Source organism: Vigna unguiculata, chromosome 3 (genome assembly GCF_004118075.2).
Source record: "Vigna unguiculata cultivar IT97K-499-35 chromosome 3, ASM411807v1, whole genome shotgun sequence".
Lineage (NCBI taxonomy): Eukaryota > Viridiplantae > Streptophyta > Magnoliopsida > Fabales > Fabaceae > Vigna > Vigna unguiculata.
The window spans coordinates 63390156-63406690 of NC_040281.1; the positions used below are offsets into that span (position 1 = coordinate 63390156).

Consider the following 16535-nt stretch of genomic DNA (forward strand, 5'->3'; position numbering starts at 1 on the left):
AATTTTACATGACTTTGACATTATTTTTAGGTAATCTTAACTCAATTTTATAAAATTAATTTATAAAATAATATATATATATATATATATATATATATATATATATAAATAAATAAATAAATAAGATTTCGATATGAATTAGAAGTATCATATCGGATAAAAATAAAAAAATATCCATATATATTGGTAGAAAAATCTATAAATTCATTGCTTTAATATTTTGAATTGAAGTTAATGTTCTGATCTTTTATATAAACTTGTTAGCACCTTATTAATATTGAATCTCTTGATGTCTTTCCTCGTGAAAAACCTCACGTATCTGTTTATATAATTTATCTCATATGTTGTGAAAATGAGATTTTCAACAGTAGAGATGCCAAGAGAGGAGGAAGAACACTTCATGCGTTGTGGGACTTTCCCCTTCCAAAGGTGCGGCATGAACACATATGGGATTCAGTTGGAGTGAGGATAAGCAGAGTTGGGTTTCACACCAATCTCATTCCCTATAAAAGAAGGAATAATGTTTTTGCAACAGAGTATTGGTGTTGTATGATCAGACACATTAAACAAAAGAAGAGAGGATGGTGTTGTTAGTTGAGGGTGATGAAGTGAGAGTGAGAGTGAGAGTGAGTTATGATGTCATGAGAGAAAAAAGAAAAGAAAAGAAGAGAGAAGAGAGATGTCCAAATGAAGAAAAGATTCGAAATAGAGATTTGAAAAGGCAGAAAAGGAAAAAGCAAAAGATAGGATAGAAAGGGTCCGAGAGATGCTCTGTTCCTCAGAAATGGGGAGTGAGTCGCAATCTCAATCAATGATGTAACCTCTCAACCCACGAACGCACTGCTTTACCTCTCTTCAAACAAAATCTTCTTCGCTACATTCTCTGATTATAATATCATTAATCTCACACTCCGGATTAGTAGCGTTGTTGATCCAGAACAACCACAACAACAAAAACACAACCTTCGTTCGACAGGATGGTCTTTCGGAGCTCCACCTCCCTAATTGGCCTCCTGTCCCTCCCCATCATCATCCTCCTCCTCCTCCTCCGCCCCATCTCCGCCATCCGTCTAGGCCTCACCCGCCGTCACTCGCCGGACCTCCCCCTCTTCAGGGAGGCCCCCGCGTTCCGTAACGGCCACGAGTGCGGCTCCACCCCCGACCACGTCATCAACGTCGCCATGACCCTCGACGCCAACTACCTCCGCGGCACCATGGCGGCGGTCCTCTCCATGCTCCAGCATTCAACCTGCCCGGAAAATCTCTCCTTCCACTTCCTCTCGGCGCACCACGACGCTCCCGAACTATTCTCCAGCATCAAGTCCACCTTCCCCTATCTAAACATGAAGATTTACCGCTTCGACAGCAACAGGGTCCGCGGCAAGATTTCCAAGTCCATTCGTCAGGCCCTGGACCAGCCCCTCAATTACGCCAGAATATACCTCGCCGACACCATCCCGGAGGACGTGAAACGCGTGATATATTTAGACTCTGACCTGGTGGTCGTGGACGACATTGCGAAGCTTTGGGGCGTGGACATGGAAGGGAAGGTGGTGGCTGCGCCTGAATATTGCCATGCAAACTTCACGCTGTATTTCACGGACACGTTTTGGTCGGATCCAGCTCTGGCGGAGACGTTCAAGGGAAGGATGCCGTGTTATTTCAACACGGGGGTGATGGTGATGGACGTTGACACGTGGAGGAAGGAGAGATACACGGAGAAGGTGGAGTCATGGATGGCGGTGCAGAAGCAGCAGAAGAGGATCTACCATCTTGGTTCTCTTCCGCCGTTTTTGTTGGTTCTGGCGGGGAACATAAAAGCGGTTGACCATAGATGGAACCAACATGGTTTAGGTGGAGACAACTTCGAAGGAAAATGCAGGTGCCTGCACCCTGGTCCCATTAGTTTACTCCATTGGAGTGGGAAGGGCAAACCCTGGTTGAGATTGGATTCTAGAAAGCCATGCATCGTGGACCATCTTTGGGCTCCTTATGATCTCTATCGCTCTTCTAGACACTTTTTTGAAGAATAGAAAATGAATATGAAGGAAATTGAGTTTGAGTTTTATTCATGGAGAGGATTATCTGCTGCTTCAGCTAGCGTAGTAGCCTGGCAATGGATTGGAGTTGTATATTCCTTTTTTTTCCTTTCCTTTGTTCAGTTCTATATTCTTTTATATTCTTCTTTTTCTTCTTTTTCTTCTGTTCATACTCATTGGAGAAGCATCACAATACACATATACTACGCTCACTGCTTTAACTCTCTAAACAATCTTCTCTATATATTCATTCTCTATTCCTTGCCTCCAACTTCCTGCAAAACCCTCTCCCTTCTAAACTACTTCTATTTTCTTTCACTAAATTCAGATTCTATCACAACATTTATAACAACATAAAACACTTCAACTTCATATATCATGTTTTTGGAAATTAATCTAACAATTTTCAGCACCAAAAGATACTTCTGAATACAATCTTTAATCTAAAAATCATCCATGATTAGGTTGTGGTTTCTTTAGATTCTAATATGCTAATTAAGTCAATGTCGTTATAACTTGTGATCCTAACATTTCAAACACTTATTTTCCACTTTTCCTACTTTTTTTTCTTCTTATTTTATTATATAGTTTTCTATATATTTCTTCTCTCTCAGTATACATCACATGCATTATTATTTTTAGCATTAAATATATTTTTCGTTCCTTAATTTTTAGTAAAAATTAAAATTAATCTATTTTTAAAACTTTGACTTAGTTTAGTTCTTCAACTTTAGAAATGTATGAATTTAATCTTTTTAACCAAATTTTGTTAAATTTATTTAATATTTCAGGACATTTTAGGATAGTTTTTAAGTTAACATGGAAACAAGAATGTATCAAACGGTGTAAACAACTCAAATACTATCATGAAATTTGCTTGAAATTTCAAATAAAGTTAACAAATTTGGTTAAAAGAACTAAATTTACTCACTTCTAAAAATGGTGTAAACAACTCAAATACTATCATGAAATATGCTTGAAATTCCAAATAAAGTTAACAAAATTTGGTTAAAATAACTAAATTTACTCATTTTTAAAGAAAAGAGACTAAATTGGTCCAAAGTTTCAAAGAGAAACTAATCCCAGTTTTTTCCAAAAGTTAAAAGGAGAAAAACATGTTTAATCCTTATTTTTAATATCAATTCTACAGTTAGGAGTATTGGTGTGTTTCATGGTCCTCTTTTTTTAAATCATTTTGTTGCGAAACCATTTTAAAAGATAAAGACAATTTTAAGAACTAGAGAACCAAAGAAGATCCTTTTTAATTTATCTAAGAATATACCTTTTATCAGTAAGATAACATATAAAGCTTGTTTGGTTTAGAAGATTTTCAATTTTATTTTATAAATTTTTTATGTATATTTGATAAAATTTTATTCAAGTCGTAATTTCCTGTAATAAACTATTACATATTTTCTAATTCTTTAACTGTGTAAAACAATGTTTAGATATATAAATGTAAGAAATAATATAAATGAAACCAAAACATGTACAATTATGTAAAAAACGGTTATAATTATACAAAGATAAGATATTTTGACCAATTTTTTTATTTAATTTTAATTTATTATTTTCATCACTTTTACTTTTAGATCATTATATCACATCAATAAAAAATATTAAAATAAATAATTTAAGAGTGATGAAAGGGTAGACAATCACCCATCAAAGCACAAATACTCATCCCACCTATTAAACAATATTTGTTTCCTTTTCTTAAAGAAAAATATTCACGGACATTAATTAAAAAGGTGCATTGACCTAATATACACTTAAATATTAAATAATAATATTATAATTTTTTCGCTGAGTTTCCTTTTTCTTGGTATTTTTTATACTTTTTTCCTGTAAATGTCTTTATTTTTCACTTTTCATAAAAAACATGTTTTTAAAACTTTCTTTAAAATAAATATGAAAATATAAGAAAGAAAAACAAATTATATTATTTTTTTCATTATATAATATTTGTTTGTCTCTATCAAAAGGTTTATAAATCTACCGAAGGAAAGTACTATGAAAGCATCGTCATTACTCATTTTTGTAACAAAGAGTCACTAAAATTAATACATATAGTACAACATTTGTAACAAAAGTCTACATCCAACTCGACTTAATGTGACTTCGACGACCTAGGCATTGGCTTGACCTAAGCCTAACTTAACTCATCTCAACTTTAGTCAGATTCAACTTGATCCAACTTGAGTCTGACGCGGACCCAACTTGACTCAACCTCATATAGACCTAACTTAAACACTACTTGAGATGAGTACAACTCAACTTGATCCTAGGTAGGCCAAACTAGATTTGGCCTAAGGTGGGCCCAAATCATTTGAGACCGAGATGGGCCAAATATGAGTTGGTTCATTCGACCTTATGTGGACCTAGGTTAATTCGATTTGACGTGAGCTTAACTTGACTCATCTTGACATGGGCTTGAGTTTATTTGTCCTATACAAGACCAAGTAGACTTCTGTCCACATTAGGTTAAGTGGAGTTGGACACATGTCAAATCAATTCAAGTTAAGTTGACGTTGTTACTAGTTCAATTGTACCTATCTTAGGTCGAGTTGAGTTGAGTTAATCCCACCTCAACCCAAGTCTAGTTGGACCTGTCACAGGTTGACTCAAGTTATACCCACATTAGGTTTAGTTGAGTGGGATGAAGTCAAGTTAGGTCATGTCAAGTCGAATCAAGTCAAATCCATATTGGATCAAATTGAGTCATAACCACGTTGAGACATGTTGTGTCAAGTCCACATTTATTTGAGTATAATTGATCTCACCTCAAGCTAAGTTGAGTCAATTACTTCGAGCTAAGTCATGTTAGCAATGTTGGATTGAATTATGTTAAGGACATTTTAAGCTAAACCGAGTTGAGTTCATGTCGAACTCATTCAGGTCAAACCTTATCAATTTAAGCTTAAACAAGTTTGTAAAGAATAAGAGTCATGTCTAAAAACGAACCCAAATTGGATTTGATCACCTAACCTAAAAATTTGGATTGGGTCTTAACTTTTCAATTAAGTTGCAAATAGTGGAAATTAATTAAAGATCAATTTATAATTAATATAAAATATTTAGAAACCAATTTATAATTTAAAATATTTTAAAAATTTATGTAATTATATATATATATATATATATATATATATATATATATATATATATATATTAATCGAAATCTTACTCTAATCAAAGTCCAATTTAATCCTTACCTAATCAAGTATACGTGGAACTTTGTCATTTGGTGGACCAATGAAAATAAATTTATTTTAGGAGTAGGTCGAGATTAACTCATAAGTCACAAATAAAATTAATACTTTATATATATAAAAATATAATATAACTACATTACATTTATAAAAAAACAAAAGTTAAGAAAATTAATTAAAATTTAATAAGTAAATTAGATTAGAAATATTCTTTAGCTAAGTACTTTAAAATGGTTTTGAATTTTTTTTATGAAAAAAGTGATTTCAAACCAAATTGTAAAATTGATTCCAAATTAAAATATAGTGTTTAAAATTGTAATATATATATATATATATATATATATATATATAATATAACTACATTACATTTATAAAAAAAACAAAAGTTAAGAAAATTAATTAAAATTTAATAAGTAAATTAGATTAGAAATATTCTTTAGCTAAGTACTTTAAAATGGTTTTGAATTTTTTTTATGAAAAAAGTGATTTCAAACCAAATTGTAAAATTGATTCCAAATTAAAATATAGTGTTTAAAATTGTAATATATATATATATATATATATATATATATATATATATATATATATATATATATATTGTCCCATACTTATTTTTGATAATAGATAAATATTTAAAATTGATTGATGCTTATTTTTGGTAAACTTCAATACTAAAATTCAAGTAATGCAATGTGTGTCATATTAGTACCACTGACAATATCACTTACAATGTAATATGTGTCATATTAAGAATCTACCTGACACGTGATAACAATTTTTTTATAAAAGAAAACTAAAAGAATTAAAAAATACATGATATGATGTTATATTTAAAAAAAAAAATTTGTTTGAGAAACATCTAATTAAAATACATTTTTAAGAATTAAAACACAATCGAAACTTCTTTAAAAACGATGATTGACTTTTTTAAAAACAAAACTGAACTGATACACGTACCTACTATATAAGTGCATCAGTTCGTTTACTGTTAGTTTATGTTATCTGTCTTTGTTAGTAAGTTAATAGTCGGTGGTTAGTTGTTCTCTCGTTGTTGGTTTGGGCCAGGTCCGATCAACTTGCTCAATAAGCAATTTGTCTCCATATAAATTATATAAATTATTTTATAATAATATGCTGAAGGCATTATCAAATGACATCGCCTAGAAAGATGAGTGGTTTGTCTGTTACATCGAGTCTGGTTTTCTTACTTTCTGATTCTATTCTTATTCGAGTTAAATGCACAATTTCATGTGAACTATGAAAAAAGATATCCATAAGTACTAGGACATTCAAAATTGAGAAAAAGTAGAATTTTGTTCCAAACTTAGAAATACCAAAAAAGATGGATGCAAACATTCGTTCAGACAAACTACGAGTTTGTTTCAAGCTCAAGAAAGTAATAAAGAGAAGAGTGAAATAAAGTTGCAAACATTCCAATTTGTTTACTAATATTGATCTGTTAACTAAAGTTCATTCAGTTAACACAACTTCTCGTTTTTTTAATGGGATTACGAGAATAAAGATGTCATCCAGTATTAAAATAAAGGTCCTACTGTAGTCTGTTTAGTTATGTTCGTTCAGAAAATTTATCAGAATTTTCCAGAGTTCTCAAGTCTCTTCGAAAATGTCTTGAAGAAAAGGTCTATACAGCACAAAATAAATAATGAAACCAATCATGCTCAGCATAGACATGACTACAAAGTTATAATTGCAATCATGTTAATCTTTTTCAAAGCTTTATTTTTCCGTGTTCCAAAACACTACAGATATTAGTCAGTTAAAAAAAAATCCGAGCAACTATGAAATTCCACAGGTGTGTGAAATTTCACACTTGTTCTGCACAATTTCAGCAATAACGAACAAACCATTGAAATAAACATCAATTTTCATCATTAGTAAGCTAGACAAACTAAACGAGAAAATTTTGTAACGGATGATTTCTAGCATACTACAGTAACACTGCATTAACAGTCCAAATGCCCATATATAGTGTCATACATTCTTGAACCCTGCCAACAAATCATCAGTCACACAGCCAAACACTCACCGGTACTTGCAGACGAAGGTTGAAGCAAGTAGGTTCAAGTGAGAAAGAGTGGAACAGAAGCCAAAATCTCGTGCTTACAGGATGTCCGTCCTCTGTTCTTGCTTGTCATTTCATTGGAGAACAAAATGGTACAAAGCAAGACAAAGATTAACTGGATCTGGTTTCTTTCTGACTTCAAAAAAATATAGCTTTAGTGTTAGTTTTCAAACTTCTGGTTAACTATGGTCTTAGACCCGTTGATTTCTGTAGTTTAAATGTTCTTAACACTGTTAAATTGATGTGTTTGATTCCAATAGTTTAAAAAATAAATTTAATCTATGTTCCGATGTAAGTAGAGACTAAATTCATTTTCTAGCAGTACACATCTCAAATGCTTGCTGCACAAAAACTAAGACTGCACACCGAAAGTACAAACACTAACTTGTTGCCCAAAAACTAAGACTGCTCACCGAAAGTACAAACAATAAAAGCACATTTTTGGCAGCATGATTATGAAATAGGTCACACTATTGTTTAAGAATAAAATAAAGTTTCTCTAGAATAAACAAACTAATTATGAAAACAGGAATAAAAAATAAACTAGTAATTTGCTTCTCAGCCTGGGGTCAATATCTTGTACTAATTTAGAGTCATATGAAGATAGTAAATGAAAAAGATACTTGTATATCCAAGGAGTATCTACACCTAAAGAAGAGAAAAAGTAACAAACTGAGAAAATAATAATCGGGTCAGTCATGTCTGAGTGAACTATACGGTTTAGTATACATCAAGGAAATACCTAAATATAACAAAAATTTAGCTTCCAAAACCTAGACTCCTACAGGGTCCAAGGACTCTTTCGGTAAGTTAAGTTTGTGAACTTATACGCTTTGCGAAGATCAATGGTCCATTTAGTTACAAGAAAACAAGGATAAACAAGTTTAAAATTAAACTTAGTGATGAAGTAGAAAGATATATTTATATATATAAAGTAAGTGAATTTTGCTTCTAAGAATTTAATTTCGCCTTCCCTTTCTCTTTTTGTCTTCTTACTTTCGAACTTTTGTCTTCTTACTTTCGACCCAACTCCATAAATGTGATAGCAGAGCAGGTCCTTAGAGTTACCCTTGATTCACATGATTAAGTTCAGTACAAGCATATTTTAAACAACTGTATAATCTGAAGAATTGGATATATTAAGGAGGATGGATTGAAAAAAAAAAAAAACAGAAAACCTGCTTTTCCCCTTTCCCCGTCACCAAAAGGCCATCAGAGAAAATAAAAAAACCAAATGGCACTGTAATTATGTCTGAAACATGTATAGAAGGACTTAACCAACAGAATAATTGAATTGAGCAGCTAATATTAGGAGTAAATAGAGAGAAAACTAGGTTTACGGTTTTACCCACATAAAGCAAGAGAGCAGAAGGATTTGGTGATATAAAGATCCTCCTCAGCTGAAATCAAATTGAAGAACTCGTTATCTTCCCTCACAACAGTTTCAAACGGAAACAGTGCATGGTTGTTTTCATTTTAAAATAGGCATTGGAATTGAAAGATGCATCGAACTGCAATGCAATGCCTATTTTAAAAATGAAAATAAAGAAACTCCTGTTTCCATTCGAAAGGGATGCAGTGAGAAGGTAGGCAAGGCGGTCTTCAATTTGATATCAGGTGAGGAGGACAAGTCGCATGGCCCCATCGTCTCCTTCTTCTCCCACCGATGCAAAACCCTAAACACTCTCCTCAGATCCAATCTCATCTAACTTTCTCTTCTGTTCTCTGTTCTACATCCACCTAGCATCAAAATAAATAGCCTTCACAGCCGCTTCATTACGTCAGCCCTAATCTTCAATTTTTTTTTTTGTTTTGTTTTACCTTCAACTTCTATATATAACTACATTATTTAAAATATTTAATTAATTAACTTAAATTCTTAATAAATTTCTTCATCCACTTATAAAGCCCACACATACAAACATTAGACTTGTAAAATTTATACACTACTATTATTAACTCTCTCCTTATTTTCATTATATTAGTTAAAGTGAGGCGGCACAAACTTGAAAAAAATCGAATCATTCATGAAACATATTGATTTAATAGGTTTATTTTAAATATTTTTTTATAAATGTTACTCTTCTTTTTAAAAGATTGGTTTCAATATTTACTTCATTTTCAATTCCTTTTAAAAATTAATTTTGCTAAAGTTGTATAAAAGAATAAAATGCATCAATAACTTTTTATTGAAAACACTTAACTTTCTTTTAACATTCCACAAAAAGCAAGAAAAAATAAAAATTTATAGGTTTTCTTTGAGAGCAATTTTTAATATGTATTGAGATTATATTTTAAATGTTTAAAAATTAATTTACTGAAAACAATAGTTTTATTTTACATTCTGATACATAATAAACATTTTTTGTGCAATAATTGTTTTTAAAGTTATAATAAAGTTTATCTTTTATGTATTAATAATGTATACATAATCATTAAATCAAAATTCTAATACAATCAAACACCAGATTATTTTGTCTTAATTAATAATGGTCTCTACTGTAAAACATACTAATTTAGTCCAAATAATCTAAAACTTCACTAAGCTGGTGATTCAAACCTACCTTACTGCAACGACACTTCTTTATTTATCGAGTGGACGAGAAGGTAAGCAACAAAACTTTATTGCCTCAATAGTAATCGTAAAAATGTTGTATTTAATCATTGTCTCAAACAGAGACTGAGGAGTAAAAATTCTTGTGAGAAAAATGTCTCTTTCTGTATTAAATTTCACATGTTGTATTTATCACCAATACATAAGAAAAAATAAAAATATATATATATTTATTTTCTAAATTTATCCCCCTCTTATCTCTTTTAGCAATAAATGAAATGATTTTAATTTGTTTCCAATTTAAGTGATATCTTCACTCAATTTTATCTCTTATTTTTTCTTGTTTTCACTCACCTCATTTCCCTGTCTTACAATCCAACATAAGATTATGTCTCCCAAATTATTGTCATTAGGGAATAAAAACAAAAAAAAAAATATAATATAATAAAAATGCTAACTTTTGTGGTAAACTCACAGCAAATGAAATATGTGCAAATGTTTGCAAACTTCAACTGTTTCACTATAATAACTTATATAAATGACAAGTTTTATCAACTTATCATTTTATTGAATAAAAGAATATATAATATATTAACAAAATTAAATAATTTAAAAGTTCATGAACACGTGATATAATTATAATGATAGTTTTTTTCTTATATATAAATAGTAAATTGTTTATAAGAAAAAATGTGAAGCTTAAACATACCAATTAATTTAATTCTATGAAAAATATAAACTATCCATTATATTTATATTAAATCTTCCATCCAAATTAAGATTGGTAAAATTTACTTTTTTCATAAAATGCTGATAACAGTATAAGTTTGTCGAGACTAACACTTCCTGTTAACTAATCCCATCATAATTACAACTCCAAAAACATTTATTACTTTCTAAGTGGCCACTAGGGAGAAAGATTCAATAACATACTGTCTCCACAATACTCGGCAAAGAATAAAAAAACACCATTCCAGAGTATTCCACATCATTTAGATATCTCTTGATGGCCATTCATACTTACCTTTTTATTGTGGCTACATTTGGACACTTGCCAAGAGTATTCCACAGAATATAGTCCCCAGAAGTAACCTGGTTATCACAAGAAATAATAAAAGACATGAATAGATATCACTCACACCGAAAGGAGCAGAAAATTTAGGCAGATTTATCATTATCATATTCAGTGGGTTCACTTAAAGTATGAATCATTGACCCTACACAAACAAATCTAGTAAATATATATATATATATATACCTGAGTTGAAAACTCCATAGGTGCTTTTACAGCTGGATAGATGCCCACCTAAAAAATAATCAAATTATCATACAGATAACAAAAGGAAGAAGAGGGTTCCAAAGCGTAAAAAAACTCAGTATGGTTAGACCAGTCCTCTTCTTTATACATATTTTGAAGAAAAATTAGAGATTCCATGGAGAAATAAGAACAAATACGATAAATAAACTATACATGAAATGGCTTTGGAACAGCAAAAAGAAAAATTGAAACATAAGTTAATAACCAATTATATACTGAACTAAAATAGCCTAAATTTGTGAAAATGAATCAATTTTATATGGATCTACATTGTTTTCTCCAAATAAATGACAGCAAAAATAGATTTGCAGACTCACAGATTTAGGATCAACGGAAATTCCAGATACTGATGCCCCAACAACCTTGAATGATACCTATAATAATGAAACTATTAATATGATAACATATATAATAATATAATAATGAAAATATTAATATGATAACATATAATCTTTACGGAATTACAGACTTAAACACACTTACAAGATTGTTGTATTAGTCTAATGAAATTCATATTCATCAATTTTAGACAGTTTGAGGAACATAAAGTCAATTTTCTATAAAGCTTTGACAGAACAAGGGTCAACTTCACATTTATTATATGGCCAACCAACATAATAGTTACTAGTTACAAAGGGATGGATGCATTCAATCTAACCAGCTAAAGAGAATCCAACCAGGCATACCACGAGGGCATGAACCAATTGATAGTTGGTAAACATGGTAAGATTATCCAGAAGTGCCAAGACTGGCACAGACAGCTAACACAAGAAAGAAAGACTTTGAGACATCAAAAAAAAATTAAAAGATAAATGAGTAGACTATTACATTAGAAAGCACTAAATTACACAATATGCCAACAGCTATATATTAGAGAAGAAACTAAATTCATAAAAGCCAAGTATTCCTAGTTAGTTAGGTCACATCGCGCAGGAGAAAAAAAATAAAAACTTCAAATAATGAAAGCTAAGTAAATCTTGTAACAAATTTAACTAATAGAATATTTAGGAAATTAGAATAAATATTCAAAAGTAAATTGCAATTTTTATTGTTAACATTATTACTGGACAAGAGGTCTAGTTATGTTAGAGGTCCAATCGGGCTGAGTTTGTGCTGGTGTACTGTATTTGTATATGGCCCACAGTAGTAGTAAAAATGGGAATATTCTGAGTCCTATTAGTTCATTATATATGTTTTTTTTCCTCTTCTCTATCCAATTCCTAAATTTCAGCACTAAGAATCTGATTATATGACACGGTAATATAACCAAAAGCACCAGCTTATAAAAAACCAAAAGAACAAAAGTAAGCAAAATCAGTCAACAAAAAATGCAAATTCATTAAACTCTAAGAGATAATGTAGATGCCTTGCTCAAAGATCAAAATGAATATGAGAAGGAGCGTACTTTAGCATAATTGTATGCCTGCCAGCAAAATGGCTCCTCTAATTCAACTGGAGGAAGATCCTTATTCATTTTCTCCATCAAATGTTCTTCGTTAACCATGTTACTAGCATTCTCTGCCTCATTATCACTATCCTCGTCAGCATCATTTCCAAAGGACGACCTGGAGGAAGACAACCTTTGGTTTTTCCATGGTGCAAACTTGACAGTTCCAGGGAAGGTCACTTCAATACTTCTTCCAGTCAGTCCTCGGCCACTTGTCACAATTTTCCATTCAACAGAGTGCTCTGAAGTTGAAACTGTTCCCACAGAAGGAGTCCCATCCAAAGACACAATCCTCCTCCTAGGAAAGGGCATAGTCACGGTACAGAACTCCATTGTCAAAGGGGCCTTATATCCTTCCATTAAATGTAACTTGAATAGAAATGCGCCTTTGTCCTCAGAAACCATAGACAACTGGTAGAATCCCTTTAAGGGGGGTCCAAGGGCACAAGTTGCCTGATAACGCATCAACACAAAATTACCTAACGGTGGAGAAAACATCACACCTTGCTTGTCCAAACCTTGATCTGAAACTTGAGCACAAGGATGATATGATAAAACTTCAAGGCTTGCTCTGTGCAACCCAGCCAAGGGAAATGACACATCTGGCAACCCTTCCAAATCAGCTCGACAATTTATTTGACCAGAAACTGATATAGTATCTGGAATTTCATCTCTGTCATACAGAGCCGCGTGAATAGTCTCATGAATGGTAAACAATATTCTCTGCTTTCCTTTGTATAAATATGGTTTCCAAGCTGGCTGCTTCTGTTCCGAAGGAGGCAAATCCGTTGCAGAAAAACCATTGGCCTTTATAGTAAAAATATTGGAATAATTAAGGTCCAAGGGTGTGCCTGTATAAAATTGTACATTGATAGAATAAATTTACAAGCAATAGGTAACTGACAGCCTACAAGAAAATCCACTACATAAATATGAGATGAGAAATACCATAATAAAAGGTACCAACCAAAGGGCATTGAACTATTGATAAATGTTCTGAGTGCATCTTTATCCAATGGCCTAGACCCAATTTTTGGAGCATCGCCTGTAACTGATCCTGGTACAGATGTAATTGAAGGGGATGCAGAAGTAACAGGTGGAGTTACAGGTTTTGCCCTGGAAGAGATGCCTATACTACCAGTGAGTGAATCAAACAGCCCTCCAACAGAGGGAGCTGCACTTACAATCACTTCTGGTTCTACTGTGTCGCCTGTAATTATGTCACCAATAGCATGTGCTACCATAAAAGCCCTATAAAATGAAAGCAAAAGTAGAACGAAGATCTCTAATTAAAATCACATACTATGAAGTCAAATCCCAACACCATCATACTGTAAACGAACTCTCTAGGCCATGAAGATATTACAAGTGTAATCAATTAAGATACATCAGAAAAAACACACATAGAAGGTGCAATGTAGAAGCACCAACCATCTTATATTCCAAAACAATACAAGAACGAGCAGAAATACACGAAAACTGAAGCCATATTCTCACCCTCTACCCTGACCTTAAAGGGAAAGGTGTGAAAGGCCCATGAAATCTGCCAATACAAGCTGAACAAAACCTTATTCTATATACCATTCCGTGGCACATTTAAAAAATGTTCAAGAAAATGTTTTCAAAATCACTTTCACGTTTAGTTACCCAATAAACATCTGAGAAATAGAATAAAAAAAATAAAATTTCAATAATAACAACAACAAGCCAATCTAAACCAGCATGTACGAGATGATTTTCTAGTCAGGAATATTGGTGGTATTTGCAACTAACTTAACATACCCTGTTACCGATGGAAGATCCAACAAGAGGGAAGACAAGCCATCGTCCATGCCAAGAGCAGTTCCACAATCAGATCTTTTACACAACCTTGCATATGCTTTTAAATGCCTAGGTTCAACCATTGGTAGAATAAGTATACTGTAAAGGCCCTTCGTGTGCAAGATTAAAGGCCACAATAGATTCTTAATGTCCTCCTCTTCTTTGTTAATGTAAAGACCTACAACATGACGAGTGATGGGATCATCCACCCAAGAATCTGATCCCAAAGTTGAATTACTCTTGCGTATCCCAAATCCTCGCGCAGATCCCTCCCTAAACAGAAGCAGTAAAGTCACCCGAAAAAATGGTGAGTGGAAATTAACATGATAATTGCAACGAGATTTGTCTGAATTATTAAGCCGTTTACCCCTTTGGCCACTTAATAATGAAATCGAAATCAGAAATTGGAGGGTATAGAGTGAAATGCGAGGAGAGAGAAGAAAGTAAAACAACCTATGTTTTCGGTCAAGAAAGGCATCAGTGAGGTCGGAGTTAGTGGGTAAGGAAGAGAAGAATTGATCGGAGTCATTGTTGGCGTTGCAAGCAGCTCGCCAACGCTTCTCCACCACCGGAAACCTCCTAATGAAAGAAAATAATGAGAATTTGAATGTATTTGCATAGAGCATGTGTTAAGAGTTGGAGCTGAGAGAAGGAGAAGAAGGTACCTTGAGAAAACGACGGCGTCGAGGTTGTTCAGGATCCATATAGCTCTGATGCCGCATCCACTGGACATGGCTGCTACTCCGATCGTTCATTCCTCCACCACGCACGGTTCCTCTATTATTCTATTCAAATTATCCCATCTTAAATTTTTTAACCGGGTGAATAATTAAAATTTATCTTATGTGTTTCAATTAAGAACCCATAAATCATATACAAATTATTCCATCAAGAAACCCTGGTACCATTTCTTGAATTTTTAAAATTTCAGTATTTCTTTAAATAATATTTTGAGATGTAGTTGCAATTTCTTTTAAACTATCCAATACCTTTAATTAATCACATGAATATGAAATCATTTATTACTGTTTTATAAAGCATTTTTGGTAAGTAACATTGAATCAATTATTAAAACTTTAATCATTCATCATTCTAGTTTTTTTTTAATTATAAAAAAACAGTCTTTAAAAATTTAAGAATAATTCATTCTTATTTTTTACATTAGAATATTCTAAGTTAATCCTTAATTTAATGATAATTTTTCCATTTAATTCATAATTTTAGCCACATCAATTCATTGGGTGTAGGGATCAAACACCTATTTTTAACACTCAAATTACCATTGAGTCCTTTTGTCTGACATCCTCCTTAGTGAGCTTATACAGTTATTTCTCTTGTTCAATGTCTTCTCTCCTCCCGCTCAGCTGGTCGGGCAGTCGGGTACCTATCTAAAAGGCTCTTACCTTGGGCCTCTATTTATAGGTTTTGGTATGGGCTGTGATTGGGGTTTCTTAATTATGGCCCAATTGCGTTTTAAACCTGATTACTGACTTGTATTTACTTTAATTAACTTTTTACCTACTGATCCAGGTTTTGGTGTGGCCGACCGATGGGTCGTGCGTCCTGTCGGTTGTCTTCATAAATGAGGGTGTCTCCATAGAGGTGGAGACAAAGTTCAACTGAAAATGAACGCATGGGACATTTGGTCACGACCCCCTTAAAGCACTCTGGAGAGATTGCCACATCAACGGTCCGAGGGAAGGTCCGCTTGACCAATGGTTATTGGTCCGCCTAACCGATGGTCATGTGGTAGGCCATATTGCACATTGTTAATCCTCAAATAATTATTAACTTAAATAATCATATGGGTTTGACAAAATTAGCTTATAAGCCGGTGTGTAGTTCCTGGCCACCTAAGATGCATATATATGATACGTGTATTAGATACAACAAGTATCTGATACATCGATAAGTTTATACGTTTATTTTCAAAATAATAGGATATGATACGTGATAGATACGTGATATATGAATATTGAAAAGATGTACAATAATTTTTACAAACATAATAAATATATGATTGTTAATGTGTGAATCCAAATTTTATAATTAGAGACGAAT

At 32.6% G+C, this 16535-nt stretch overlaps 2 protein-coding genes across 6 annotated transcripts; one reads left to right on the forward strand and one right to left on the reverse strand.

Moving 5' to 3' along the window:
• Positions 1–883: 883 nt before the first annotated feature.
• LOC114179640 (probable galacturonosyltransferase-like 4) lies at positions 884–2246 on the forward strand. The gene has a single exon (XM_028066052.1). The coding sequence runs from the start codon at positions 978–980 to the stop codon at positions 2031–2033; it is 1056 nt and encodes a 351-aa protein (XP_027921853.1). The 5' UTR covers positions 884–977; the 3' UTR covers positions 2034–2246.
• Positions 2247–7118: 4872 nt separating this feature from the next.
• Positions 7119–15306, reverse strand: LOC114177732 (AP-5 complex subunit mu). 5 transcript variants are annotated; one of them, XR_003603195.1, is made up of 10 exons: positions 15140–15306; positions 14928–15053; positions 14436–14747; positions 13621–13904; positions 12612–13504; positions 11524–11580; positions 11147–11194; positions 10913–10980; positions 8687–9074; positions 7119–7470 (listed from the first exon to the last, which is right to left on the reverse strand). XR_003603195.1 is itself a non-coding variant. In XM_028063225.1 (9 exons), exons 1-9 carry the CDS (start codon positions 15205–15207, stop codon positions 7409–7411), a joined length of 1914 nt encoding a protein of 637 aa, XP_027919026.1. In that variant the 5' UTR covers positions 15208–15306; the 3' UTR covers positions 7119–7408. The 5 variants fall into 5 exon arrangements, 3 of the variants coding, with proteins under 3 accessions (XP_027919026.1, XP_027919027.1, XP_027919029.1); XR_003603194.1 differs by having other exon boundaries at positions 7119–8586; XM_028063225.1 differs by lacking the exon at positions 8687–9074 and having other exon boundaries at positions 7119–7466.
• Positions 15307–16535: the final 1229 nt, after the last annotated feature.

Bases quoted from the DNA above. Each gene is read 5' to 3' on its own strand.
- LOC114177732 (XM_028063225.1), bottom strand. From the start codon at position 15,207: ATGTCCAGTGGATGCGGCATCAGAGCTATATGGATCCTGAACAACCTC. The intron at 11,581-12,611 runs GTACGCTCCTTC...TCATTATTATAG, and splicing joins AGGCATACAATTATGCTAAA to GTATCATTCAAGGTTGTTGG. The intron at 10,981-11,146 runs GTATATATATAT...TGTGATAACCAG, and splicing joins CTATGGAGTTTTCAACTCAG to GTTACTTCTGGGGACTATAT.
- LOC114179640 (XM_028066052.1), top strand. From the start codon at position 978: ATGGTCTTTCGGAGCTCCACCTCCCTAATTGGCCTCCTGTCCCTCCCC.